Source organism: Dendronephthya gigantea, unplaced genomic scaffold (assembly GCF_004324835.1).
Source record: "Dendronephthya gigantea isolate DGI-Jeju-01 unplaced genomic scaffold, DenGig_1.0 000033F, whole genome shotgun sequence".
Classification (NCBI taxonomy): Eukaryota; Metazoa; Cnidaria; class Anthozoa; order Malacalcyonacea; family Nephtheidae; genus Dendronephthya; species Dendronephthya gigantea.
Genome location: NW_021163043.1, coordinates 1380768 through 1406782, shown reverse-complemented (window position 1 = coordinate 1406782; position 26015 = coordinate 1380768). Strand labels below are relative to the sequence as shown.

At 37.4% G+C, this 26015-nt stretch overlaps 3 protein-coding genes across 3 annotated transcripts; 1 reads left to right on the top strand and 2 right to left on the bottom strand.

The window, feature by feature from the left end:
* On the top strand, positions 1-3650 carry LOC114525184 (L-tryptophan decarboxylase-like). The gene is made up of 3 exons (XM_028546406.1): positions 1-486; positions 1025-1485; positions 2630-3650. Exons 2-3 carry the CDS (start codon positions 1039-1041, stop codon positions 3440-3442), a joined length of 1260 nt encoding a protein of 419 aa, XP_028402207.1. The 5' UTR covers positions 1-486; positions 1025-1038; the 3' UTR covers positions 3443-3650.
* A 1749-nt stretch (positions 3651-5399) lies between these two features.
* Positions 5400-8182, bottom strand: LOC114525188. Its single transcript, XM_028546410.1, has 5 exons — positions 8062-8182; positions 7661-7713; positions 7488-7547; positions 5993-6080; positions 5400-5780 (listed from the first exon to the last, which is right to left on the bottom strand). The coding sequence occupies exons 2-5, from the start codon at positions 7694-7696 to the stop codon at positions 5512-5514; spliced, it is 453 nt and encodes a 150-aa protein (XP_028402211.1). The 5' UTR covers positions 7697-7713; positions 8062-8182; the 3' UTR covers positions 5400-5511.
* Positions 8183-11582: 3400 nt separating this feature from the next.
* Positions 11583-25160, bottom strand: LOC114525183. Its single transcript, XM_028546405.1, has 3 exons — positions 25065-25160; positions 22387-22615; positions 11583-13731 (listed from the first exon to the last, which is right to left on the bottom strand). The coding sequence occupies exons 2-3, from the start codon at positions 22577-22579 to the stop codon at positions 12452-12454; spliced, it is 1473 nt and encodes a 490-aa protein (XP_028402206.1). The 5' UTR covers positions 22580-22615; positions 25065-25160; the 3' UTR covers positions 11583-12451.
* Between the last annotated feature and the right edge of the window lie 855 nt (positions 25161-26015).

Below are 26015 nucleotides of genomic sequence, written 5' to 3'. Positions count from 1 at the left end.
TGCATGCATGTTTTAATCTTGATCTCATCCTTGTATGTTTGGAAAAAAAAGCATTCTTGCCATGAGAATTCGTGATATTCATTAAGTAAGTTTACCTAATTGTCAAACATTTGAAAATGAATAGTTTATTAATTGAGATTATGTACACACTGCGACACCCGCTCATTGTGTTATAGGCAGCTCCCGAATGACAGTAAATGCCCCACGGAATCTTTGCACTGCACTCTGGAGCTTCGTGGGAAATTATTTGGCGGGAGGCTTTAACTCTGTGGGAACAATACTTATGACATTACTTTATTGACAGTTCTGACAGCTGGGATAAAATGCAGATCAATTTCGATGTAGCTGCATTCTGTTGCTACAGGCCGGCAAGTTCACGCGCGATCTTATAAATTAGATGCACCAAGTCCGTATTTCACTTTAATCTCGCTTGAGTCATCGTAACGTCTCGAGGATACAAAGAGTTGAGTTTTATTCTTCAGTAAGGTATGTACCTTGTTCTTATATTTACTTTTTCACTTTTAAGCTTTGATTATAATGTTCTGCAGTAGTTTAAAAAATGTATATTGTATCATTTAGCTGTATCTCATAACCGATAGTCCGTAAGGAGCGTTTGCACAATTTAAAAGCTGCATTTCTGAAGTTGAAAAAGCTGGAGTGTTAAGTTAATATGATTTGGATTAATACGGAGTAAAAAAATATGGATTTTTTTCGCAAATTTTTGAAGCTATTGTTTCTAAAATGCGAAATTCCATCTAGAAATACAAGTACCCTCAGTACCTTTAGCATATACCTCAAAAAGTGGGACTAATGAACCAATAATTGTAATTAAGCTAATTTTTTTAGCTTGCCCCTGCTGGCTACTCAGGAGTAGGAATCTCAGTCATATGAACATGCAATAACTAAAACGCAGCTATAGCTGCTAGTTTGCAGGGTACTTATTAAATTCATATTTCGAAAAGCTGTTTCGAACTTTGGAAACAGTGTTCTTGTACTTAAATGTGCTTTGTGTTTTTTTTTCAAGCTGTTGTTACAAAGATGTCTATAACGTACAGACTTGGTCACTGGGTTACCGCCGACATTAAAACCATTTGCAGACATGTGAAAAGCATGCGCACGGCAGACGAAGTTACTCGACCCTCGCTGTTGGCCCTAAAAGATCTGATTGAAACCGACCCGGAGGTAAACATGCTCTTCTCAGCCATGTTCACCTACGAATTTGAAGATCCTGATATCCCTGAAAATCCCATCACAGACTACATGGATATGTTACTGAAGTTTCAAGAAGTCATTAGCAAACCACCCGGATACACCGATCCCCTCGGCAGTGCACCCATCAATCACATTCTGATCTATGTGATGGCGACTCCAGCGGGAACCATGGCTTTCATCAACGACAAAGTCAACAAATGCTTCAAGGATATTCTCAACGACTGGGCGCAGCTGTTGAACCATGAAGATTCAAAAGAAGCCTTGAATTCCAAGGTACGCTTGAATTCTCATGACTTTTAGCTGGAGACTTTATTAAGGCTGCTTTTAGTTCACTAGGAGTTATTGTGTTTAGTCAATTCCGTTTATCTGATGCGTGCACGTGCAAACCTCGATTTTAAGCAGCATTTTAGGCGTCTGTATAAGCTAGATCCAAACAAACCAGATTACTTAATGTCTCTACTTCATCAGTCAGTATATGACAAGATTATTTTATGTCTCTATTTCATTAATCAGTATGACCCTATATTGGTCTCAATCTGACACACATAATTCGATAAATATAGCAAATATTGATTTATTGCCATCATTTTTTCACAGTAAATTGATGAAGATTAGCATTTAATTAAGTGCTTAAGGAGAAAAGCCACTTACCCGCCGTTTTGTTGGCCTATGCAGTTTCCTTGCCTCCATGCAACAGTAATAAATTTAATTAATAGGGCATTTGGTAAGTCTTATTTAGTATAATCTCATTAAAACGCGGTTTGAAATGCTTATACCTTACCAGCATTTCGTTACGGACCCAAATTACGGATCAAAATCCCCCGGTCCGGCGTGAACTGTAGCCCCACACTGCAAATTAATTAATGTGGGAGCTAATTTGAAAAAAAAATCGATTCTTGATTAATCTACCTTTGGAATTGGTCAACTTAAATTTAACCCAAGGCAGAGGCTGGGAATGCACGTTCTTGACTATATAAGCCGCATTTACTAGCCCAGCTTAGGCATAGTCTATACACGGGCGTATAAACGCACTTTGGTGAGGCCTTCAAAGATTAACATGGTTGAAATTGCTGAAAGTGCAGATTTTCTGGCCAAAGCCCCGTCGTCTTCTCGTCGAAGCTGTTAAAGCGGCAAAAATCAAAGCCTGTAAGAGTAAATATGGCTAATCCCAACTGCGTCCAGGCACTTGCATACGCAATGACACCTCGGGCATTTCTTAAGTTATGTTTACATGGGGCTTTCAACTTGACTTTTAATTAATTTATCAAGGACTAAATAAACATCAAGTGTCATTTTTATATATTTCATTATGTATTATATATTTCATTATGCAGTAATTGCAGTGATCTCTAAAGCTTTAAAATGATACTGCACGAGGCACCATAACTTTGGTTCTATATTTGAACTCTATATGTAGGATGGATGGTTGTGCCCGGAGTCATTGGCGACAATGCCCGATTTCCTTGAGACGTACCAAGTCGATTTAACCGATCCTCTGTACTATGGATTCAAGTGCTGGAATGATTATTTCGCGAGAAAGTTGAGGACCGACAAAGATGTTCGTCCAGTTGCGAACAAGGACGATCCTCTGACGATTTGTTCACCCTGCGAAGCCTTTCCCTATTTCATCGAGAGAAACCCGCAGCTTCGTGATGAGTTTTGGATCAAAGCTCAGCCGTACAGCTTGCAACATCTGCTCGATGACGATGCCTTGACCGAGAAGTATGTGGGAGGTACCGTGTACCAGGCGTTCCTTGATACAGCCAACTACCATCGCTGGCATGCACCGGTTGATGGTAAAATAACCAAGGCATACATCAAGGAAGGCGCCTACTACGCAGAAGCTCTCTCCATGGGTTATGATCCAACAGCCAATACCCATTCGCAGCGCTACCTTTGTCACGTGGATACCCGGGCCATAATCCACATCGACACAGGAAACCCAGCTCTTGGTACGGTAATCTTCATCGCCGTGGGAATGGCGGAGATCTCCAGCTGTCCTATTGAAGCATACTACGGACAAGAGATAAAGAAAGGCGATCCTCTTGGTACCTTTTTGTTCGGTGGCTCGACCTACGTACTGCTTTTTGAAAAGCACGTGCATGTCAAATTTGCCGCCGAAGACATCCCCGTTGATAAGTGGCCAGATACTCTACAATTGGTAAACAGCGAAGTTGGAAAGGTTATTGGAAGACGTCATCCACATCATCATCATCATCATCATCGCTGATCTCAAAACACGGAACAGTTAATGTCATACCATAACAAACATATTTAGCTTTCACTGCAAAATTACATTTAATTTTCATTAGCGTGCATGCGAATGAATAGAATTATAGACTTTTGGTTAAATTTCAGTTTCTGATCTTCGATTACTTATAACTGGTTCATGCTGTAAAATATCTGAAATATATTCAACAGGTATTAATAAAATTACATTTGGGATAAATATTGTTGTTGTATTTTGTTCTCATTTCGGTTCTTTTAATACGTGGTTTTTGGCGGCAATTGCTGTGAACACATTGAGTTTAGCGGTTAATAGAGTGTTGATGCGACATTTCTGTCCGTAGCGGTGGAGATTGATTCGAAAACAACCCACACACGGAATGAGATATGTAGCATTCTTGCATGTAGACACGAAATCACCCTCGAATTTTGCTTTGATTGCATCAAATTACGATTCGATGCGTGCCACCGTTTCAGCTGGAGTCTGTTTATTTCTTTAAAACAACTATATATGCTAAGTCGTATCTGGAGTCATATTTGCTTCTTGTTTTCAAAATGACTAATCATAAACTCGCAAATTTTTCGTATTTTTCTATCTGAGATCAAATCGGTGATTTGAATAATTTCCAATTTCCAGATTGTGAAAAAAAAATCCAAAATATCTTGCTTGAATTTTAGCTGCATGTTTATAGCTGGTGGCAGCCTAATAAGCTGTGTATAACTTCTCATCGAAAATGGTTAGCTATGCAGCCTGGAAATACAAAAAATTTTCCCCTAGTTTCGACCTGTGGACAATATTCGTCAGTTTAGAGACGCAATGCTTCCAGGGAATTTTAGTAAGAATGGAATAAATATATTTTGTATTCCATGGTCACGCTGCACGATTCTAAATACGTCAAACGTTCATTATCAAAACGAAATTGGAATAAAAATTTCCTCTAATTTTCCACCATGGTTGCAATTTTTTTTCACAGACTCACAGAATTTTTTCATCTCACATGATTAGATCTAATTAATTGTTACAAAATACGCACAATATATGTAAAAGAACAGCTTGAAAACCCCGCGAACAAACAAAAATTCCACGTATTTTGAAATTAAAATTCTACCATAACTCTGCCGGGTTCTCTATCTGACTATAATCCATCTAGGAAACTTATTTTTTTAACATGCACCATTGAGATTAAATAACAATTTGTTTATTTCGTTAAACTTGATTCGTATCACAAAATTTTCATAGTTGCAACTTAAAGGCGGCGCGTATATACAGTCCGTATATAATGTAAAGAAACGCTTTGTTTACGTTTGCTATTTTCTACAATATCAAGAACTTTCAGAACATTTGGCACGCTTTTAGTTCACTATACTGCTAAATGAATATGTTCAGAGATATACAAAACATGCGAAATTCGAGCAATTTTGAAACAAGTAGATTGCCCATTGTTTTTGGTAGAAGCGATGGGCACAAGGGACTGTAACCCACTTAAAGACTGGCAATCGACTTCAGCTATCATTCCATGCTAATAGCGCGACATTGCCAGGGTATAGCTACTTTTTATTTATTACGGCATTACTAATTTTTGTTTGAGTCTTCTTACTATGATATAACTTTATTATACGGCATTTCCACGTTGTTACCCGGATCAAAACGTTTTCTTAAGGTCTGTTCACACGATCCAATTTTCTTGGATCCAATTCACTTTTGATGTATGAAATATAGTCGGCTATCGATGGAGCTGTAGTTCATTGGCTTCAGTCTACTGGCATTTCTGCTGATATACATTACAAGACAACAAACAATAAAACATCCATCAGAAGTGAATTGGATCCAACAAAATTGAATGGTGTGAACAGACCTTAAGATATTCATTGCATGTTCCAGTTAGTAGATCAGAAAAAGAAACTGAAATTACAATTAACGACTGTGCGGAATATTATTCGATATATGTATATATTTTTATTCTTTGAAAAGCGTTACAACCAACTGTGAAAGATTATAAAATTCTACAAACGTTTAAAATTAAGATTATGTTGTAAATCACGCGTATAGAATGAAACATTTTTAGGCATCACTTAATTTGGGCAAGCAATCCAAGAATATCCAAGGCCGTAGATCTTTGTATCTGCCCATGCTCTATGCCAAAGATCGAATCCGGAAGAGGTGATATTTACGGCGATTCCGTTCACACGAAGATTGAAATTCTGGTCGACATCAAGGTTATGCAGCGAGACGATCACAGAAGGCGCCTCTTCAAAGCTTTGTGTAAAATTGACATGAAATCTTTGCGTGCGGCACAAATCAGAATTGGGCCAACAATCTTGACCCACCGTTCCCATCTGGCCTGGTTGAAACAAAAGGTATAAAAGTCCTGAGTCGCCATATATCACGGAGTTCTGGACACAAAACAGAAACAGCTAAAATCTGTATATTTTAAATTTGTTCCAAATGATGATTTCAAACGATTTTTTAACTTTTTTGAGTAAAACAATAATGACAGATCTCAAATGACTAAATGACAAATTATTTAACATTGCTGATATACCTGCTACTTACATTGTGTACAAAAAGCGCGATTTTTTCCAACCTGAGAAGTCGGTTCAGGTTTTTTATCAGTTTTGTATTCAGGCGTGACACGATTCTCCTAAAAGTTTAGTATTATTTAGTGTGTGTTAATATGCAATAAAATTGAATAAATTTAATAATAGTAGAACAAAGGAGTAATGCAAAAACCATAGTAGTGTTTATGTTTATATATACCATATTAGAATTGCATATGTTGTGTAATATGATTGAAATCCCATGCAAATGTAATCATGCATATGCAATTCTAATTAAATTTCGAGTATCTATCTATCTATCAATTTGCGGCCATAGTTTTTGCAAATGAGTGTATATATATATATATATATATATATATATATATATATATATATATATATATATATATATATATATATTATTTGAAGATAGTACTCGGGAAAGGGAAGGATTTTTTAGTAGGATATGACATCGAGTGGCGGCCTGCCATGACAAGCAAAAAATCTACTTGACCACGGCAGGATTTGAACCCGCGCCCTTCGGTATACTAGTCCGATGCTCTTCAAATCCTGCCGTGGTCAAGTGGATTTTTCTGCTTGTCATGGCAGGCCGCCAGTCGGTGTCATATCCTACTAAAGAGTATAAGCATATATATATATATATATATATATATATATATATATATATATATATATATATATATATATATATATATAGATATATAGCAAATAAAAGTATATTGCTTGCCAAAAATTGTCAACTACAGTCAGTCTCATGGGTATAGCACCTGAAGATTCCAAAACGGATGAAACAGAGTGCATGCAGTGGACGAATGTTACGCTGTCTATAATTTATTGATGTTATAATGAGCGTAAAAACAGTCGCTATCAAAAGATCGTCTTATATGCCCGACTGATTACTTCGGGAAGCTATTGTTTCTATGTAAACATGAAATATTCACCCCCCCCCAAATTAAGCTGTCTAAATACGGTCCTGACAACCTGTTGTGACTGAGTAACACGAAGCCTGTTTTTATAACTGCGGTGTTAACTTCCAACTTCCAAATTAACTTCCAAATTTTACGTCCAACTTATTTTGCCTTGACTTATACGCCGTACAAAAATGTAACTAAATAGCAGCGGAACAGGAAAGTCAATTTCACGAGGTTTCGTTTATGCGCGGACATTTTCGTTTTCGTTATCGAGAAACGGGTACATTGGCGGCAATCGATAGTTAATTGAGGAGGACCATATCAATATATTCTGTTATGCCTGCATGGCTAATTTCTTTGGAAATAATTTCACTTATTTTCAATAGTAATCAGCCTGATATAACAGAATATATTTATTTGGTCACCCTCAATCAACGTTCGATTGACGCCCATGAACGGGTAGTTGCAAATGTTAATTAATTTGATAGATTTGGCACATAGATTTAGTCAGGTCTGCATGAGAACATTCCAGCGGATATGCAAACGTGCATAAAAGTTACAGGATAGTGTAAAAATTACCACTTGGTTGGAAATGTGATTTCCTTTATCGATTGCTGCCGATGCAACACAGTACGCAATCTATAAAATGATAATAAAGTTTATTAATGCATGTTAGTTTTAATTCACCACGGTCAACCGTGAACTCACTTACATAATACATATACTTGCATGAGCTTAAAATATGGACATACCAAAAGTGAAGCAAAAACGTTCCAGCAAAGAGCCATTGCAGTATCACGCTATCCTGCACAGAAAAGTATTTACTTTATAAAATAACTACAATGAAATAACGCTCAAATCAGTTATTTAATGATCTCTAATTATCTGGTAGGATAGCACAGATGATAATCTAGGGTTGCTAATACCACATCACATTTTTCCATTGAGAAAACTGTAGTAATTTATAGTAGCTAAGAATTTTTGACAGGTACCTTGTCACAAATTCTTAGCTACTATATATTGCTGTAGTTTTCTCAATGGAAAAATGTGGTATTAGCAACCCTAGATTATCATCTGCGTTATCATGACTTGGCTAAGATGCCCGATCTAGATTATTGCACGTATATATGTATGTAAGAACATAAATATCTACCTGTAATAATTAGTCTTCGTATATTTTCAATCTGATCTGGATTCAAACTTTCCAAAAGCTTTCGACGTTCTGCGGTTGAAAATTTTGCACAGCCTCTGAACAATCCCTGTCTCCCGAATGTCCTCAATTCATGTCCCATATATACCCCACGCATGCATAAATCGATTCCAAAAAAGGGTATCACGTTCAAGGCGTTCAGTATTGAACCAGTACATCCAAGAAGAGTGCATATGGATATATTTGCCTGAATTACCGCATTTCCTTTGCCAAACCATTGTTTTTATGCTATATTGATTTGGGTACCTGCATGACTTCTTGACCTTGCCTAGACCACTCTGCTTAGTGAAATGTCACCGGAGGTTAGAGATTCCCGCTAAAGCACGCTGGCAAAAATGAAATATTGCTAAGCAAAATGCTTTAATATCGAACCATGCTGGCTTTAAGGGCCTGTTTACATGGAATGAGTTATCCCGGCTAGGCGAGGTAAAAAGCGCATCGCATCAATAGCTTAACCTGATTGGTCTTTCATTATATGCAGTTTTCACCTCGCCTAGCCGGGATAATTCGCTCCAACAGGCCCTAAGAGTGCAAAGTTCCACTAGCATGTACTCAGTTTATTTCATAAATTTATTTTCTCACTAACCGTATCGCGCTTGCATTACGAGCTCATATTACTCTATGCTTATTGACTAATTTATAAACTTCTCAATCAGGAGATATTGTTATCGAAATGTCAGAGGATATCTTGAACCCTCACCTAACAATATGTGTGCCGACGAATCTAAAGATCATTGTCTGAACAATAATGAACAATATCACTTCCTATGCACAAGTGCAATTTGTTGCAAACGTAATCTATAAATATCATATTTTACACAGTTAATTCATCCCTTTGCGAGCTCTAAACTGCAAACCCTTTAACTTTAACTAAACCACAACAGGGAAATTCAGTAATACAGAACACGGAAATGGATATCTACTTTACTTAATAGAACCTTCTGGTGATTACGTCACTATTTTATCGTTTTCAATTTGGAACCACCTTAAATGAAATGTATTGCTTCTTTGCACGTGGCTCATGAGAGTACCACTTGTAATGAATTTCATTCAAGGTGGTTCTAAAACGTTTGTAGAAATAAAATAGAAATGCAGGCTTTTCCAGGGTTGACAATTGACATATAAGCAAATTCATTACATATGCCAGCAAAATATTACCCCAGGAACTTCTACATGCCTTCATAGATATGTGCCTTGACATACAAGAAACAACCCGTGCGAATTGTAAATATTTAATGATTTTTCAAATACAAAAATGCGCAATATATTTAAGGCGGTGAAATTGCATAGTGTAACAGCGCCTTTATACTTTATAGCGCAGCAATAGAAAGACATTTGAACATGCATTATATGGAAATTATTTACGACAATCTGCATATTGTCTGTCTGTGATTTTTGGCCATGACTGTGTATTTCTTTTGCCAAACGATTGTTTCTGTGGTATATTGATTTGGTTGCTGACTTGTTCTTGACCTTGCAGTCATTTGTAATGTCAAGCCTGGTGCATAGAGTTCTCCGCTCGTAAAATGTTATTCTGATCTTAGCAGACTGCTTAGGCAGAAAGGCGAGTTTTCGCCTATTGAGGTGACAGTTTTCCGACGGTTAGGAAAATAAACTCTAAAGTTTTCACCGAACGCTATAGAGATTCCTGCTAAAGCACGCTAGCAAGAATGACATATTGCTAAGCAAAATGCGTTAATATCGAGGCTGTAAGAGTGCAAAGTACCATTAGCATGTACTCGGTTTATTTCATAAATTTATGTTCTGATTAATCGTATTGCGCTTGCATTACGGGCTTACTCCATGCTTATAGACTAATTTATAAACTTCTCAATTAGGAGATATTGTTATTGAAATGTCAGAGGACCACACCTGACACCAACCTCGTACCCAGGGTCTTTACTGGGTATACAAGGTTCAAGGTTGACCTGACACCTAATCAATATGTGTGGTGACGCATGCAACAAAAATAATTAGGGAGATTTAGCACAAGGACAAAGAATACGTATTATAAGAAGTGTAACTGGTGATTATTCCTCAAATTTCCCCCAAATGTACTTATGTCACGTCATGTACACGCCACGACAAGTTCATCGTTTGCTCTCATTTTTCGATATTCGTCGTCGCAAGTGCGTTTTTGCGCGAAATATATTTCGAAATTCAAAGCAATCCGGCGGCTATTTGGTACCTATGGCACGTTGGAAATTCGTATGTGACCGTAAATATATACGTTCAAGTTTCGTTTCGCAATGCTTGCCGTGCACTTTTCGCAAACCAAATTGTAATACCGTTTGAAGGCAAATTTTTACTTTGGTTTTAAAAGAGATGTTCATGTCACGTTTTATTTTGGATTTCGTAGTATTCTTATAAGTAAATCTGTATCGCCAATTGTATTTTACTGTTTATAGAATTTCGTCGACAGTCGTGTGTTGACACACGCTATTCTATAAACCTATTAAAAATGTGAAAAAAATTTTCTTAATATAAGCACGAATTCCAAAGTTAATGTAGACGTCGTGTCCGTATGTAAAACAAACGGTGATGTGCTGTTTGAATATCAAACTACATTTATGTTCGCTACAAATATAAACTAGTGAGTAGTGTTGTGTTCACAAGCTTTGCAATTTACAAGAGTCGCACACATGCCAGGCGTCTTGTTTAATATATATACTCTACTCTTTGCACAAACAGATATAACTGCAATTAAAGCACGTCGCCGAAATGGTGCAAGAACATTTAGCTCATTTTTACTGTATTTTCATTCAACTGGCCGCTGAGTTTCGTCTCAAAATCAAGGGTTAATTAAAACAGGTGGTAGCACAGAATCTGAGTAAAATTATTTATTAATTATTTATTTATTAAACTAAGTTTGAAATTTCAGATTGCTTCTATGCATGAAAATTAACGACAAGAGACATCTATACCGTAGATATAATACCTGTTAGTTATAGACCTTGAACGAGGGGTATTAATATTCCCCAAAAATTTTTCTGAGGGATGAAATATCCCGAGGGCGAAGCCCGTAGTATTATACCGAACCTCAAATAACTATGAAATAAATTCTAAAAAATCTTTCACAATTTTAAAAAAAAATCAGATTCTTCGAGAGATTCCGCCATTTTGTGCTAGGTAAGAGCCTGGTATTAGAGTGAATACCATGCCCCGGTGAAAACATCAAGGGTACGATCGTTCGGGGGCGTGGTATTCCAGAGAAGTACCATGATCATGTGGAATCAAACAACGTCTATGATTCGACAAGCTTGATGTGAGGTATAATATATACATACATGAATATATACAACTTGCATCCCCTTTGTTTAAAGCCTCTGGAATATCGGTTAAGAACGTAGAACACGGAATCGTATGATTTGTGATTTTATATTGATGAAATTATTTGATCTAACAAAAAATGACAAATAGATAAGTAAATATAAGTATAGGTTACATAGTGTTTAAATCCTTCTATCTTTTGTCGCATTCTATGTAAATTTTATAAATGTCTGTTTCACTTATTTCTTGCTGGGTCTACGCGTTCTACATAATCTTCAAATAATCATACATAAATCAAATTAAACGGGTTAGCAAACAGAATAACAGTCCTTTTCACACAAAAGTGTTCTTGCATCTCAACCTAAATCATTTCAGTGTATACTGGTCCATATTACCTCAAGAATCTCGTGCAATTAATTAATGAATGCCAAACAAAGTTAATATTATTAAGTTTCTACTTAGTCCCTCATCGAAACAGCCTCGGTGAACCACTCAGTAAGATTACATGAAAAGCTAATTAAATTTCTGTAAACGTGTAAATATCTGAACGATAAACATAAAACAATTGTTCTACCAGGTTGCCGTGTGGGAGTCTGATTGATGATAAATAGATTTAAAATTAGTTCGTTTGATCCACGAAAGAGGATCATCATTCTGCTCCCTATTTTGTTTATTCAGCTTGCAACATCTTGCTTTAGTCGGTAGAATGCATTAGTTTATTTAGCTTGCAACATTTTGCTCTAGTTATTAGAATGCATTAGTTTATTTAGCTTGCAACACAAAACTTACAATGTTATTAACAGCAATTAATAAACAAAAATGTACACCATCAAATCTGTTTACAGTTGCAACGAGTAGCTATTCAACACGTGCAGTAAATGAGGCACCCAAATTCCCAACTAGCTATAGTTTTTCAATGTTATAAATTCTGTCATGTTGTGTTTAATTAAACAGTTTTTCGTTGAATTTTTTTTCCAACAGAACTTCGTATCATAATAAATGTTGCGTAGGTTTTTAACTGTTTTTACTCATGCTCTGCTTATGATCGAAAAAAGGGAAGAGCTCAGGGGCCAGAGTTGCGTCTCCAAATTTTGCCTGGAACTTGTGCACACGTACTACACGGTGGGACTTTCTTGTAACCTTTTTTCGTTTCTGCATACGCTGTCATGGACACCTTCCCACGAGTTTGGAAGATATCATTACTTAGCCTTTCATAAGCAAGAGTGTTGTTGTGAGCCACTTGCTCGCCACACCATCCATGACCCTTTCCACGCAACTCAGGATCGATGACATCTAAAATTTTTTTATGTTGCCAGCCCATCTTATTACTAAAGTCTCTTTGTGGAGTTTTACCTCTGATGGATGTAGAAGCTGTGGCGCTGCCAGACTCTAAGTCTTGTGCAACTGTTACGACTCTAGGTCTCTTTTTGTTACTTAGATCCTTCACGCTGTTCACTGCATCTTGCTTTGCTGCTTTGGCAGCGGCTTTTCTATCATGAATACTTTTGGGATCTTTGGGATTCCAAATATCTGGACGTTTGCTGTCTCTTTGCGCGCTTCCACTCTTATGTGAGAATGTCTTTTTGCCAGTCATTTTGTGAACATTCTTTGCATTATCTGGGGTAAAATGCTCGGATTCCTGGTACACAGAATATGAATGGGATCTCGGTCGTCTGTTGTTTTTATTTGTCGTTGTATGTGAACCAGGAGGAGGGGGTGAGGGATCGCCTGGGGCCTGTTTTCCGCTTAAAGGATTGCTAGATTCTGAGTTTTCACGGCACGAAGATGATGATGAAGCATTTTGGGATTGTTCTGTGTTTGCTTTGGCAGTTTTAGCAGCTTTGGCTTTTTTAGCGGCCTTTGCTCCACTTTCAGCCCCACAGACCGCTCCAAGCAGAGTCATTCCAACAATTGCACCAGGATCATATTCATCATTAATCAGTTGCACCGCCGCGGTCGAGCCTGCCCCTGTAGCACCACCGACTACAGCCCCACTAGCGACAGCGACTGATGTCCCAAGTGGAGCTGCGAGACCCCCTGTTGCGACGGCTGCACCGACCGACACTGCTGTGACGCCAAATCTTGCACTCGCTTTTCCACAACATTCCGCCAAGCGTTCGGCCTCTTTATCATTCCCGTCGATTTTGGCCGCTAGTGATCGAAGTCCGCTACCGATAACGCTGCTTTCGCTGTACGTTTTCCATCTTTTCCTTGCTGATTCGTCATCTCCCCCGCCAATCATATCACCAAGGGAATCTCCACAAACAGCTAATTCATGGAAAACAGGGACGTCACGAAGAACACCGCCTCCCAACAGTGTTTTTCCAGTTGCGCGACCCATACCTTACAGTAATAAAGGTGTTGTTATAAAGACAGCATTCCCGGTTACTTCATTTAAGCCGGTTTTCCACTAGCGTTCATTTTCGCGCGAAGCGACATTTAACTTTTTTTTCAGAGCTTTCAATTGCAACTATCTGGAACAAATTGCTCAAATACAAAAGAATAAAGTCGCTTCGCGCGAAAAATATCGCTAGTGGAAAACCGGCTTTTGTTGGCACGTGAAAATGTATGAAAAATAAGATATGAACAAGATCTGCGTTTCCCTGTTACACGGGGCAATTTTTCTTGCAAATTGCAATGCTGCTTAAGTTTTTCGCTGATGTTTACTTCACATGTCGAATATCCTTCACTGATTTCTTTAAATGACATCACTTAAGGGAAGAATTGTATTGCAAGTTGCAAGGAAAATGGCACTGTGCAACATGGCCTTAAAGTTATCATCATTTTTGCATGTGTAGAGCCAAAAAACAAGTGGCATCGTAAGATAAAATTTAAGAGTCAAAATATCAAATTAATATATTTTTCTTGAAACTTGATTTGTGTTTGAAAATGCGTAAAAAAGTTTCTTGTAAAATATTGCCTCAAGAATCTTTATAATTCGCATATTTGTTTACATTTTTCAGCCTAAGCCAATCAGAATGCTTAAATTTTCAATACTTCATCATGAATGCTTAAATATAAATTTTCAATACTTTATCAAAAAGTCATAAAAAGTCTGTTGCTAAACAGAGCTGAATCGTTAACATACAATCGCGTTGCTAGGGACAACGAGCGTGATTATGTCCTCAGTGTACTGAGAGAGAACAATTATCCACGAAACTTTTTAAATGATTGTCAAAAATCCCCTGTCTCGACTAGATGCAATTCCTCAGAGGGTGATTCCTCAAAAACAGGAGTTGCTATAGTTCCATACAGGGAATTGCAGAACCAATCAGGAGCATCCTGAATAATTGTGGTATAAAAGTTGCCTTCAAACCATTTCAGACACTGGGACATATTTTCGCGAAACCCAAGGATCGCGTAGCGACTAAACAGAAAACTCATGCTGTATACTCTATACCATGTCAGTGGTGATTGCGAGAAAGAATATCTAGGTCAAACAAAACGCCAGTTTGGCACACGTTTAAAAGAACATCAAAAGGCTGTTTCGAACTAAGACAGTGTCAAACTAACCATAACATTGGGTGGAACGATTCAAAAGTCATTACCACTAATGATCGTTATGGACAAAGGCGTTGTTTGGAAGCCTGGCATATTAATGCGAGTCTTTGTGCCTTTAATAGGGATGACGGAAGCTATTTGCTAAAAGAATATTTGCATCTGATTGCTAGATGACGTCATTTTGAGAGTATATAAGGAACCGAGTTTCAACATCAGATGACCCTTATGAAGACACTAGACCAGAGTGTCAAAACGTTGGGTCGTGAAAGTTAATCTTTGTGTGGTGATTACTTTCATTTATTATAACCAGAGTAGCGATAATTTCGATTGACTTCATGTAGAATAGCAAATAATGGTCAATAATTGGTCTAAAACGAAATTCCTCCTTGTTTAGATGAGATACTTGGGATATCAGATATTGCAAAGGCAAGAGATATAAGAATGGAAAATAATTAATTTACTTCCATTTGATGGTCTAAGCTACTTGATCTTGTTGTTCTGCTAGTTTTCGAACACAGCGTACAACAGGCAAGCAAATGCATCCAGTACCTTCTGGAGTATGTAGTGATCGCAAACGCCATTACACGCAAATTGCTTGTTTGCAATCACATGACTTTTTCTTTAAATGAAGGGCAATCAAGCAACTTTAGGACGATTCTCTTTCTATCAGAGGATCAAAGAAAGATAAAATCTTCAGTAATCCGTATTTTAGCTCTAATAGTGTCTCGATACTGGAACAAATCACCACAATTTATGTTTTGTTCTAACTACTGAAATACGTAAATTACGTCATTGCAAACAACCAATTGCTCAGTACATTGTTTACACCTAAGGCCCGTTTCAAACGTCGAACTTTTCATGTGCTGAATCGAATGCAAATGAAGATAAACAAAGACTTCAGCTCATTAACATTAGGTTCGGCACATGAAAAGTTCGACGTCTGAAACGGGGGGTGTGACTAATTAACGGAACTGCAGACCACGGAACTGCGGAACTTGCGGAACATGCGGAACTTGCGGAACATGCGGAACTTAATAATATCACCTTTTTCTTGTCAGTAGATAAACAGTATAGTGTGTATTTATATCATATGTTTTCGTATTGCGCGTCATGCTCTGAGCAGTCTGAGTTGCCCTTCTGTGTACGTGCCTTTATTCTGTATAACTCGACGCGTGCTATGGCAGCTTTTTCGGAGGAGGGATTCAAAAACAAGAGGTAGACTGTTATTTATGTTTTATTCATCATTTTATTCGTTAATTTGCGTATATACAACAAACCTGAACTTCTTCTCAAAATTTTGTTCAGTGATGCGAGACCTATTGTTGTGGATTTGACTTTAGACAGGTTAGTATTGAACTATCCTACTCCTAGTTTTGTGTATATATATATATGAAGAGAAACATGAAATTACATTCAATCTTATCATGAATTAAAACGTTATTTCACTGTAGCGACGAAGAGATTACAGTTAAGGAAGAGGAACGTAGCAGGTTATGATTTATTAGTTCTACAGATAGTGTACACACAATAATAAAAAATATATTAGAACAGCATATAATAATATTAGCATTTTAATACTTGCAATACATTTTTAGTGATGAATTACCTATCGCTGGCTTCTCCAACAATATTTCGAAGGCGCAAAGAAATTTAGGTTGGAAATAAATATTTGTGATAAATGCGATTTGATTTTTGAATACTGTTTTAATATTATAATAATAAATAAGTGCATGGGCACTGTGGCAGACATTAGATTAGGGATTCTGACCAACTGATTACCACCAACAAATTATGAGGCATTTATCTTTGAATGCTGAATAACTATAATATTTTAGCTATAGACATTAAGGTATAAATTAGGAAATTTAAGGCAAATAGTAGGATAACTGAAATACCAAGTTACAAAAAGTGACCATATGTTGACAACCTAACTCAACCCACCCAATATTTAAAAATGTGTCTGCCAGTAAAATGTACTTTTATTACTTTAGAGGAATCTCCTTCAGAAACGGAGAGTGACATTGATATTATAAGGTATGGTGATGGGCACTTCAATTACAGGACTTAGGAGAGTGACATATATAAATTAGAATGTTTACATGAAATGTATCACATGCATACAAATTAAATTTAGGTTATACATAATACATTAATTCCACCCTTCATTAGTATTTCAAGTTTGCAAAATGCATTTCATGGACTTTCTCCATCAAAAAAAAGACAGAAGGTCAAAATGTATGTATTAAAAAATATTTTTAATTTTTTTACTAAAAGCATGGATAGTTAAAAGACATATAGATAGTGATTTTATTATCCATGCTAAAAGTAGTTGATTCTTGATTAATAGTTGTGAGTGAAGTTGCACATTTTAGACACACACAACTGTCAAAGTTGTTTTATTTCCAATTATTTTATCAAATTTTTAGAAGTAGCAATGTGTCTTTAACCAAGACTTTAAATGACAATGATTCAAGGTAAATATATATGTTATGATAGTTACTTTCAAAAATTCATATAATATATTATTTTAATTAGTGCAAAAGTTGACCAAATATATACAATACAATACAAACTATCTGAGAGTATTTATATTGAGGCTTGTCTTGAATTCCAGCATGTTTCTCCTCCATAGATTAGACTTCGCTAACTGGTTTGAAATAAGTTGTTGTATAATTAATCATTGCTATATATACAGGTATAATTGATAGGTATTAATTAGTTCATGATAATATATGACAATGGTCTTGATTGTTTTACTTGGACTTTGTGTTGTCTGCATTATTGAGTTCTTTAACTAATGTTTGTTAATTTGTATTTTCAAAATCAAAAGCCACTATTGTTTGATTGATTATTTAATTGGTCACCCCCAAATTACAACAATAACTATCTAAATTAATACTATGAGTGATATTTTATTACATATTTATAATTTATTAAGTTCAATTTAAAAAATATTAGTTGTTCTACTTAATCTATGATTAGATGGTACCTCATGCCAGAGCTTTGTTATACAATACTGAAACTTTTTTACTTATTGCACTAGTAGCTAAAAAGAAGAGTTTTTTATGTATATCAGACAGTCTAGTTGCTCTCCTACCTATTGTTCTTACAAATTGTGAACTCAAATTTTCTGGTACTGCTTCGTTCATACATTTGAAATTTCATAGGCAAACATTCGAATCTCTGCTAGTGACAATTTTTGTCCCGCTAAAGAGGAAAGAAGAGAAATAAAGTCGTTTACCTCAATTATTAGCAGCTTCTCTTCCTTGAAAGAGAACTCACGCAATAAGACACTAAAATACAAGTGTATTTGTTTGTGCAATTTTATAGTGACTCTGATGATTTGATTGAATCGGCGTCATGGATACCAGATGAGTCACAAAAACCTTCCCTTTATAAAGGTCAAACGGACACGCCTTTCTTTTACCGAGGAAACCACCCAGAGATCTCATTAGATGATATCATGGATATTCTTTTGAAGGAACACTCAGCTTCATACGTGTGCCAAAAGCAACCGATGCATGTCCAACAAAATTCCATTTTTCTTATAAATGTGTCCGCAGTAAGTTTGAAAGACCTTCCTACTGATGACAATGGGACTTATCGTCATTACGGAATGCGCACTTGGGTATTTGAAGTGGAAAGCGGTACAGATGGAAAAATCAAAAAGACTTTGATTGCAAAGCGTGCCCTGAGACCTGACGAGTTGAAAACAAGAGGAAATTGTGTAACAATCAAGAGAACATATCGTAGGAACAAATCCCACGAAGATTTTACGCAAGTCATCACATTTGCAGAACAAAACGGCAGTATTGTAAATAACTTAGCAATACTGCACTATCAATTCAAAGGTGCAGAGTGCTCATTTCTTGTTACAGCACATGGTAACAAGAAAGACAAGAGTGTTCCTTTCCTTCCCGTAAATTCTACTACACGGAAGAAAATAAAAGAAGTGGTCAAACACCAAAAACCAAAGAAAGCTTTGGCGCAGCTTGACCGACAATCGAACATGATGAATGCAACTAGCAGCGCAGCTATTCCTCGTGATGTAAAGCAAATTGCTAACATGCGCAGTTCTGTAAAATCTAAGGAGAGGCAAGATCAAGGAATTCCTGTTCACGAAAGTAGAAGGGATAGGCTGTACAGTGTGTTGATCATGGCTGTAGAAGAACAAAGTAACGAGGAAGAAAAATATATCCACGGTGTTACAGCATGGCCAGAAGCAATGTGTATTGTTGGTTTTCCATATCAATTTCATGATATATCGCGTTTTTGTTCTAATTCTCTCGAATTCTATCCAGTTGGCATTGACACAACTTTCAATCTCGGCGAATTTTATGTGACCCCTACTGCGTACAAGAGTCTTATTCTTCATAATGCCGATGATACTAAATCCCCAACATTGGTTGGGCCTACACTAATCCACATGAGCAGAAGCTACAGTGCATTTTGCCACTTAGCTGCAAAGTTAAAGGAGATCGATAACGGAATTTGCGACCTTAAGTGCGTTGTTACCGATGGGGAACCAGGTCTGATTAAAGCATTTCAAGTATTTTATCCTCAAATGCCCCTTTTGCGTTGCTGTCGCCATTTTCGAGAAAACTGTGTGGAGAAACTTAAGTCTCTCGGGATTAAAGGCGATGATCAATGCTACTTCACTCGATGCATTTTTGGATCATCTGTTGAAGAAATCTATCACGAAGGTTTATTAGATGCACCCGACGCTGAAACCTTTGACGCCCTACTCGTGTCTCTTGAAAAGGAGATGAACGAAAGAGAGCAAGCTATCAGACCTCTTGGAAGCTCACCTCAGTTTTACCCGTGGCTAAAAAAGCATGATGTTATGATGAAGAGTTCGCTTACAGAAGAAGCGAGACAAAATGCTGGACTTAAATCCGGTGAAAGAATTACGACTAATCCCTCTGAGAGTGTAAATCATGTCCTGAAAGAAGCTGCGGAATATGAAGAAATGTCTCTTCCAGACTTTATCGCCCTTTCAAAGGCCGTAGCAGAAAGTCAACGTCAAGAAATAATGAGAGCGGTCATAAGAAAAGGAAAGTATCGATTTAAACAAGAGTATTCCTTTCTCGAAGTACCGGAATTAAAGTGGATGCACGACATGAATCAGGATCAAAAGAAAAGTCATACTTTAAAGGTTATGCGAACTGAACTTGATTCGAAAAATAACTCGCACGTCACAAGTGCCGATCCATCGAATGCCTCCACCCCAATGCTATCCGTGTGTTATTCACGATCGCAACTCAGTGTCCCTGGCACTGTTCTTGCGTCGATATGGAACAAGGCTTCTCAATATCTCGCTACTGATAACGCAGTACTCCAAGCGCCTTCTGTAGAAAGCGGAGTTCGAAGGTTCTCAGTTCATAGTCGATCATCAGCCTGCCCTAATTCTGTAACCCTTTTTGATAGTGGAAAGATTACCTGTACCTGTTTGATGTTCAAGTCCAGTCCCAATGTTTGCTCACATACAGTCGCTGCAGCAGAAAAAGCTAATGTGTTATCTACCTATTTGGAATGGGTAAAGCAAGCGAACAAGTCAGTTAGCATGTATGACATTGGCACAGGTAATATAAACACACGGGCTGCGGGACAGAAAGGGGGGAAACCAAGAAGAATAAGAAAGACACCCCAGACAGCTACGTCAACGGTTTCGTCCGGGGAATGGCTATTTGGTATTTCTCCCAATGAGATGGTTCGATCGCACAGCTTGGCTTCAAATTCAGCATCTCCTGTAGGGTTTCACAGTCCGGTCGCGAATCCGTGGCATCTTCAGTCAAATTTAACTCCACCGACAACCAGTGCATGTTTGGGGACAGCTCAAAATCCACGACCTGTCTTGCACAGTTCTCCAGTGTTCCCGAGCAACGATACTGAACGCAACTATCCTCAACGAAGTCCCTCCCCACAAGTGCTGATGCCCAACGTAACCCCACCAAGCAAAGCACCTTGGCACAACAACAACCCTTTTGTCATTGTATCATTGACGACACGAGTGAAAAAGTGTGCTGGGTGCCCTTTCCAGTTTCGGGATCCACTAGGCCCGCCATTTATCGGTCTTGTCATTCAACACAAAGAAAAAGATTTTTATCCAGACAAGTTTGGAAATCTGAAGGTGTCAAATGAGACCAATCGTTATTACCATTGTCAAATGCATTGTATCCTTGCACGTCATCCATACTTCCACGTGCGGTCTTTGCAACTGGGTTCAGAGACGGTGATAAACAGTATCCAGGCTAATGAACTTCTGCAGCAGTTCGGGTTGCAACTTTAGAATATTTGATTTGTAAAGAAGGGTATGAGAATCATTTTTTACTATAATGGTTCACATTCTGTGGCATCGACCTATATAGAAGTTCTATTAGTAAAAGGGGTATTATTTCGCCATATAATGTTTGGGTTAAAATTCAGTTAGGTGTATAGATTGGTTAGAATACAAGAATCGTTGTTGACTATGTTTTAAATTCTGTTGCGTCGACCTTGTTTGTTTAAATTCTGTTGCGTCCAGTGAGGTATTCAGGATAAGTAGGAATAAATGACATGGCCTAATATCCAATTCAAAGTACCCCTAAAAACAACGCTATTGGTTACTGTTTCTAAAAAATATTTGTATATTTCTACATAAAACTCTACCAATCTGAGTTCAAGTAATTTATTCTGACTTACCCTTAATCCGCCAATGGTTGCTTCGATCCTTTTTTGTTTGTTGTGTCAATTAATGTTATAGTTGCCTAATGTTTAGTTTTGCATCACTGAGCAAAATGTTATGGCGAAATTCAGGTTTGTTGTACAGGGTGTCCAAAAAAACCCCCAAAACAATTGAAATCACCCATAACAATGTAATAGCTGGAGTTTGAATGCCTAAGCGCCATGTTGGGACCCACAAGTGGATAAATAGATTTTTGACGTTGGCATTTTTATGCATATATTAAATCTCAAGCACCATGACCTTCGACATGTCCTAAAATTTTAAATCTAGGCCTATTTAGAATTTTATAAGTTGCGTTAATCCCCACGAGCAAAAATTCGCGAACAAATCATTCAAATTTTAACAATAGATGATTTCAATAGTTGTGGGGCTTTTTGGGACACCCTGTATACGCAAATTAACGAATAAAATGATGAATAAAACATAAATAACAGTCTACCTCTTGTTTTTGAATCCCTCCTCCGAAAAAGCTGCCATATAGCACGCGTCGAGTTATACAGAATAAAGGCACGTACACAGAAGGGCAACTCAGACTGCTCAGAGCATGACGCGCAATACGAAAACATATGATATAAATACACACTATACTGTTTATCTACTGACAAGAAAAAGGTGATATTATTAAGTTCCGCATGTTCCGCAAGTTCCGCAGTTCCGTGGTCTGCAGTTCCGTTAATTAGTCACACCCCTGAAACGGGCCTTATTCCCGTCGGAGAGCAAAATTACCTGACGTTAGCTAGGGCGATAGAGAGTTTAACCTTCCTGTTTCCTACCTTTAAGATACTCTCTCGATTTTTCTTCGTTTCCTTTTATCGCTTCCACCGTTCCAGCAACATAGGAACCAACTATGCTTTCACTGGCATAGTCATGCCATCTCTGTCGCGCCATCTCTGGATCGCCAACGATTGCATCTCCTAGCGAAAGGAAACTTGTCGAAACTTCATGGATTACAGGTAGATTCCCCATGTCACTGTTGAGTGTTCGGTTCTGTCGTTAGTAGATCTGAAATGGCAATAAATGCCCTAGTTAAGTTAAATTTGCGTTTATGATTAAAGACAGGGCATTATCTGCAAAAAGATTTCCGTGTGTTAGTGTGGGAATTCACTCAGCTGTCGTACTTGACAGACAGGGTCGTCCCTATCGTCCCTAGAATTGGGGGTCCATATTCATATACTCGTCTCATGCCCGACTGATTTCTCTTTTTAGGCATTATCTTTTTTATTTTGAATATATGAATATGCACCCCCCCCCCCCAATTGTATAAGCTTCTAGCGACGCCCTGTGGACGGACGTGCATTCTGGAGCCCCACAATTTCTCAAATAATGCTCAATATATTATTTTCAATTACAGTTACAGATCTATCAAATACAAATGAATTCTTTATGCTTTGCATGGCAAGTTGATTATGATTCACTATACAAAGAAATTCTTTAGCGATGCATGTTTTAACTTGATTGACGGTGTTTGGGAGAAATCTGGTGGTGATAAAAATATATTCTTTATTACTGATATATCTATCTGCTGGCGCATGGACAAGAATTTGCAAGAATTTAAGCAGGCAGGCCACTACATGAAACTGTTCTGTACGGAGGTCTATGCGAATTAATGTTCACTTCTTCATGTTCAGATGGCAGCAGCCAAACGGAACCGATCTCTCTGAATCAAGTATTTGTAAAATAAATGATGTTTATGCCAACATTGAGGACCTGCAATCTGGCCAAGAACTTAATGGTGTTGCAATTCAATCTATATCACATTCTGTCGAACATCTCACCGATCTTTTCTCCCCGGCAGCTTCGCTCATCAGCAGTCAAATCCATAGAATAATGAGGACTAGAAGGTTCACGAGAAAAAGTCGAGAAAGCCGCACGTTCCAAACTGCTCATCCAAGACAGCAGGGCAGCTGGGCTGATCAGCTCAGGAGAACACAACTTTCAACTCTTGGGAATTCCCCTTAGAAACGTCCCCGAGTTTGTCCCACTTTCTATTTCGTGGGTTAGTATTTTTTAACAGTGGTCAAAATAAACCTCGTGTGCTAAGCAAATATTTTGTAACGAATCTCAGTTGGTTGTAAGGCTTCGTCCGCCCATGTCAGTAGTCAGCCATGGAACTTTCTTTCATTCTGTTATGTCAAGCCGAGCCTTAGTATCGAAAGCGCCTGCGCACATTTGCTTGAAATGAAGGTAAATTTCATTTTAATTTGATATTTTTAAAACAGGCAAGACGCTTGGCCATTAAGTGTTAGGGACCGAAGTTATTGCCGCGAAGAAAGTGCTGTCGATGAATAAGTAACGTTAGCTACATATTTTAGCCAAATGCTTACACTTAAACATCCCCGTTTCCAATTCCCTTGAAAGATCAACTTTATCGCGAGGCCATGCAGAAGATGACTGTTTGACAGCGGAAATGAGGGAAGTCACGCAAACTAAAAACTATTTAAATCGAAAAGCGTATGCTTTATAAAAATGCAAGTGAGCAAGAAGTAGAAATGCTCTTCTGGGAAAACCCCGTCCAAGAAAATAAAATATCCTGTAAGGTGAGAAATCGACATATGAACTCCAAGAACTCACTCAATAATATGATCTAAGAATTCCAAGAACTCTACCGCAATTCTTTTCTCATACTAATAGTCTTAAACTCTCGTTTATCCCAAGGACTATAATGCACTATAATTATTATGGACGTAATTCTTTCAAGTATATAGGTATCCATAATTTAACCCTGTATATAGCTATAGGTATCCATACTTTCATGTACTATTATAGACATATTTTAAAATGTAAACTTATTTTACTTGTATATATACATACTTTAATCATATTCAACAATTGTAAATCCCTTGTAATTTTTCACTTAAGATGGATAAATTAAATTATTATTTTAATAAGGGGAATTGCGGAGATAAATAAAACTAGACTCCATTTTTAAGCGCCGGGTTTTCTGTTAAGAAGAGTTCCAGAAAATATTCCAGTGTGCATTTCGTTCGTTTCCTTTCGTTTGCCGAAAATGCTTATCTAATTTTAACACGACTTATGCATATATGTTTATTGCAAAGACGACAATCTGGTGATCATATGATGACTTGTGTCGTGTCTCATGCTCTTTCACTTCGTATGTTTTATTATTCAACTTATGCCATATGGTTTAAAACAGGCTGTATTTTTGTAACAGTAATTTCTTGCCGAAAAATTACGAAGCAGAGCAAATATGTGATGAACTATTACTGTCGTGGCACAGAAAACTTACATTGTTGTTGAAGTATTATCCCGTTCATGGCTTTATCTATATATTTTCCAGTTTAACTCGCTTAGCAGAGTTGAACAGAGACGGTAATAAGCGACAACGGCAATTAGACGCATGGCCATTAAGTGTAAAGAGAAGGAAACTATTGCCGTGAGGAAAGTGCTGGCGATGAACAAATAGCGTTACATATTTTAGTCAAGTGCTTACCTTTAAATATCCCCGTTTTCTAATCCCTTGAAAGATCAACTTTATCGAGGTCAGAAGATGACTGGTTGATAGCAGCAATGAGGGCGACTTATCAAGTCCACTGTCAAACAAAACTATCTTGTATCGAAAAGCGTATGCTTTATATACAAATGCAAGTGGGCAGGAAGAAGCACGTTCTTCTGGGAAAACCCTATCCATGGAAATAAAATATCCTGTAAGGTGAGAAATCAGGGGAATTCCAAAAAATTTCCATTTAAAAAACCCTTCTTTTAAAAGTGGCAGGTAGTGAAATTAATTTCAATCTATGTAGATTGGGATTTTTGCATTCTCCGAAAATTTTTTCTCGAATCTCTTATATCTTTCCAGCCAACTAACAACTGATGGATGATTGGTAGCTAAATACATGACCGAACTCAAAGCTATCCATGCGGCCTCGTCAAGCCTATGCGCTCAGTGGGACATGTCCTCAAATCTCACTACTGCCCGCAAGGATTAAGATCAAAAGTGGACAAGTTAATTCAAGAAACAAAAGAGATATTACTTAGAAATATAAATGCATTAATTAAGTGACAGAAAAATGGAGAATGAGATATTCTGAGAAATGCGAACTGGAATACTTTCACGAATTCTTCACAGAAAACCTAGCGCTTTACAATGAAGTCTATTTTTAGTGGGGAATTTTCCTTATATCTTTCATCTACATGATATTTCATTTCCTTGGAAAGGGTTTTCCCAAAAGAGCATTTTTACTTCCTGCCCACTGACATTTGTAGAAAGCAAACGCTTTTCAAAAGTTTTTTTAGGCCGTCGACTTGGTAAGTTTCCCTCATCGCTGGCCTGTCAATCAGTAATATTCGGGGCTCGATAAAGTTGATCTTTCAAGGAAGTAAGAAACGTGGAAATAATAATATGAATATCCAAACATACAAGTAAATGAGCATGTCCATGACA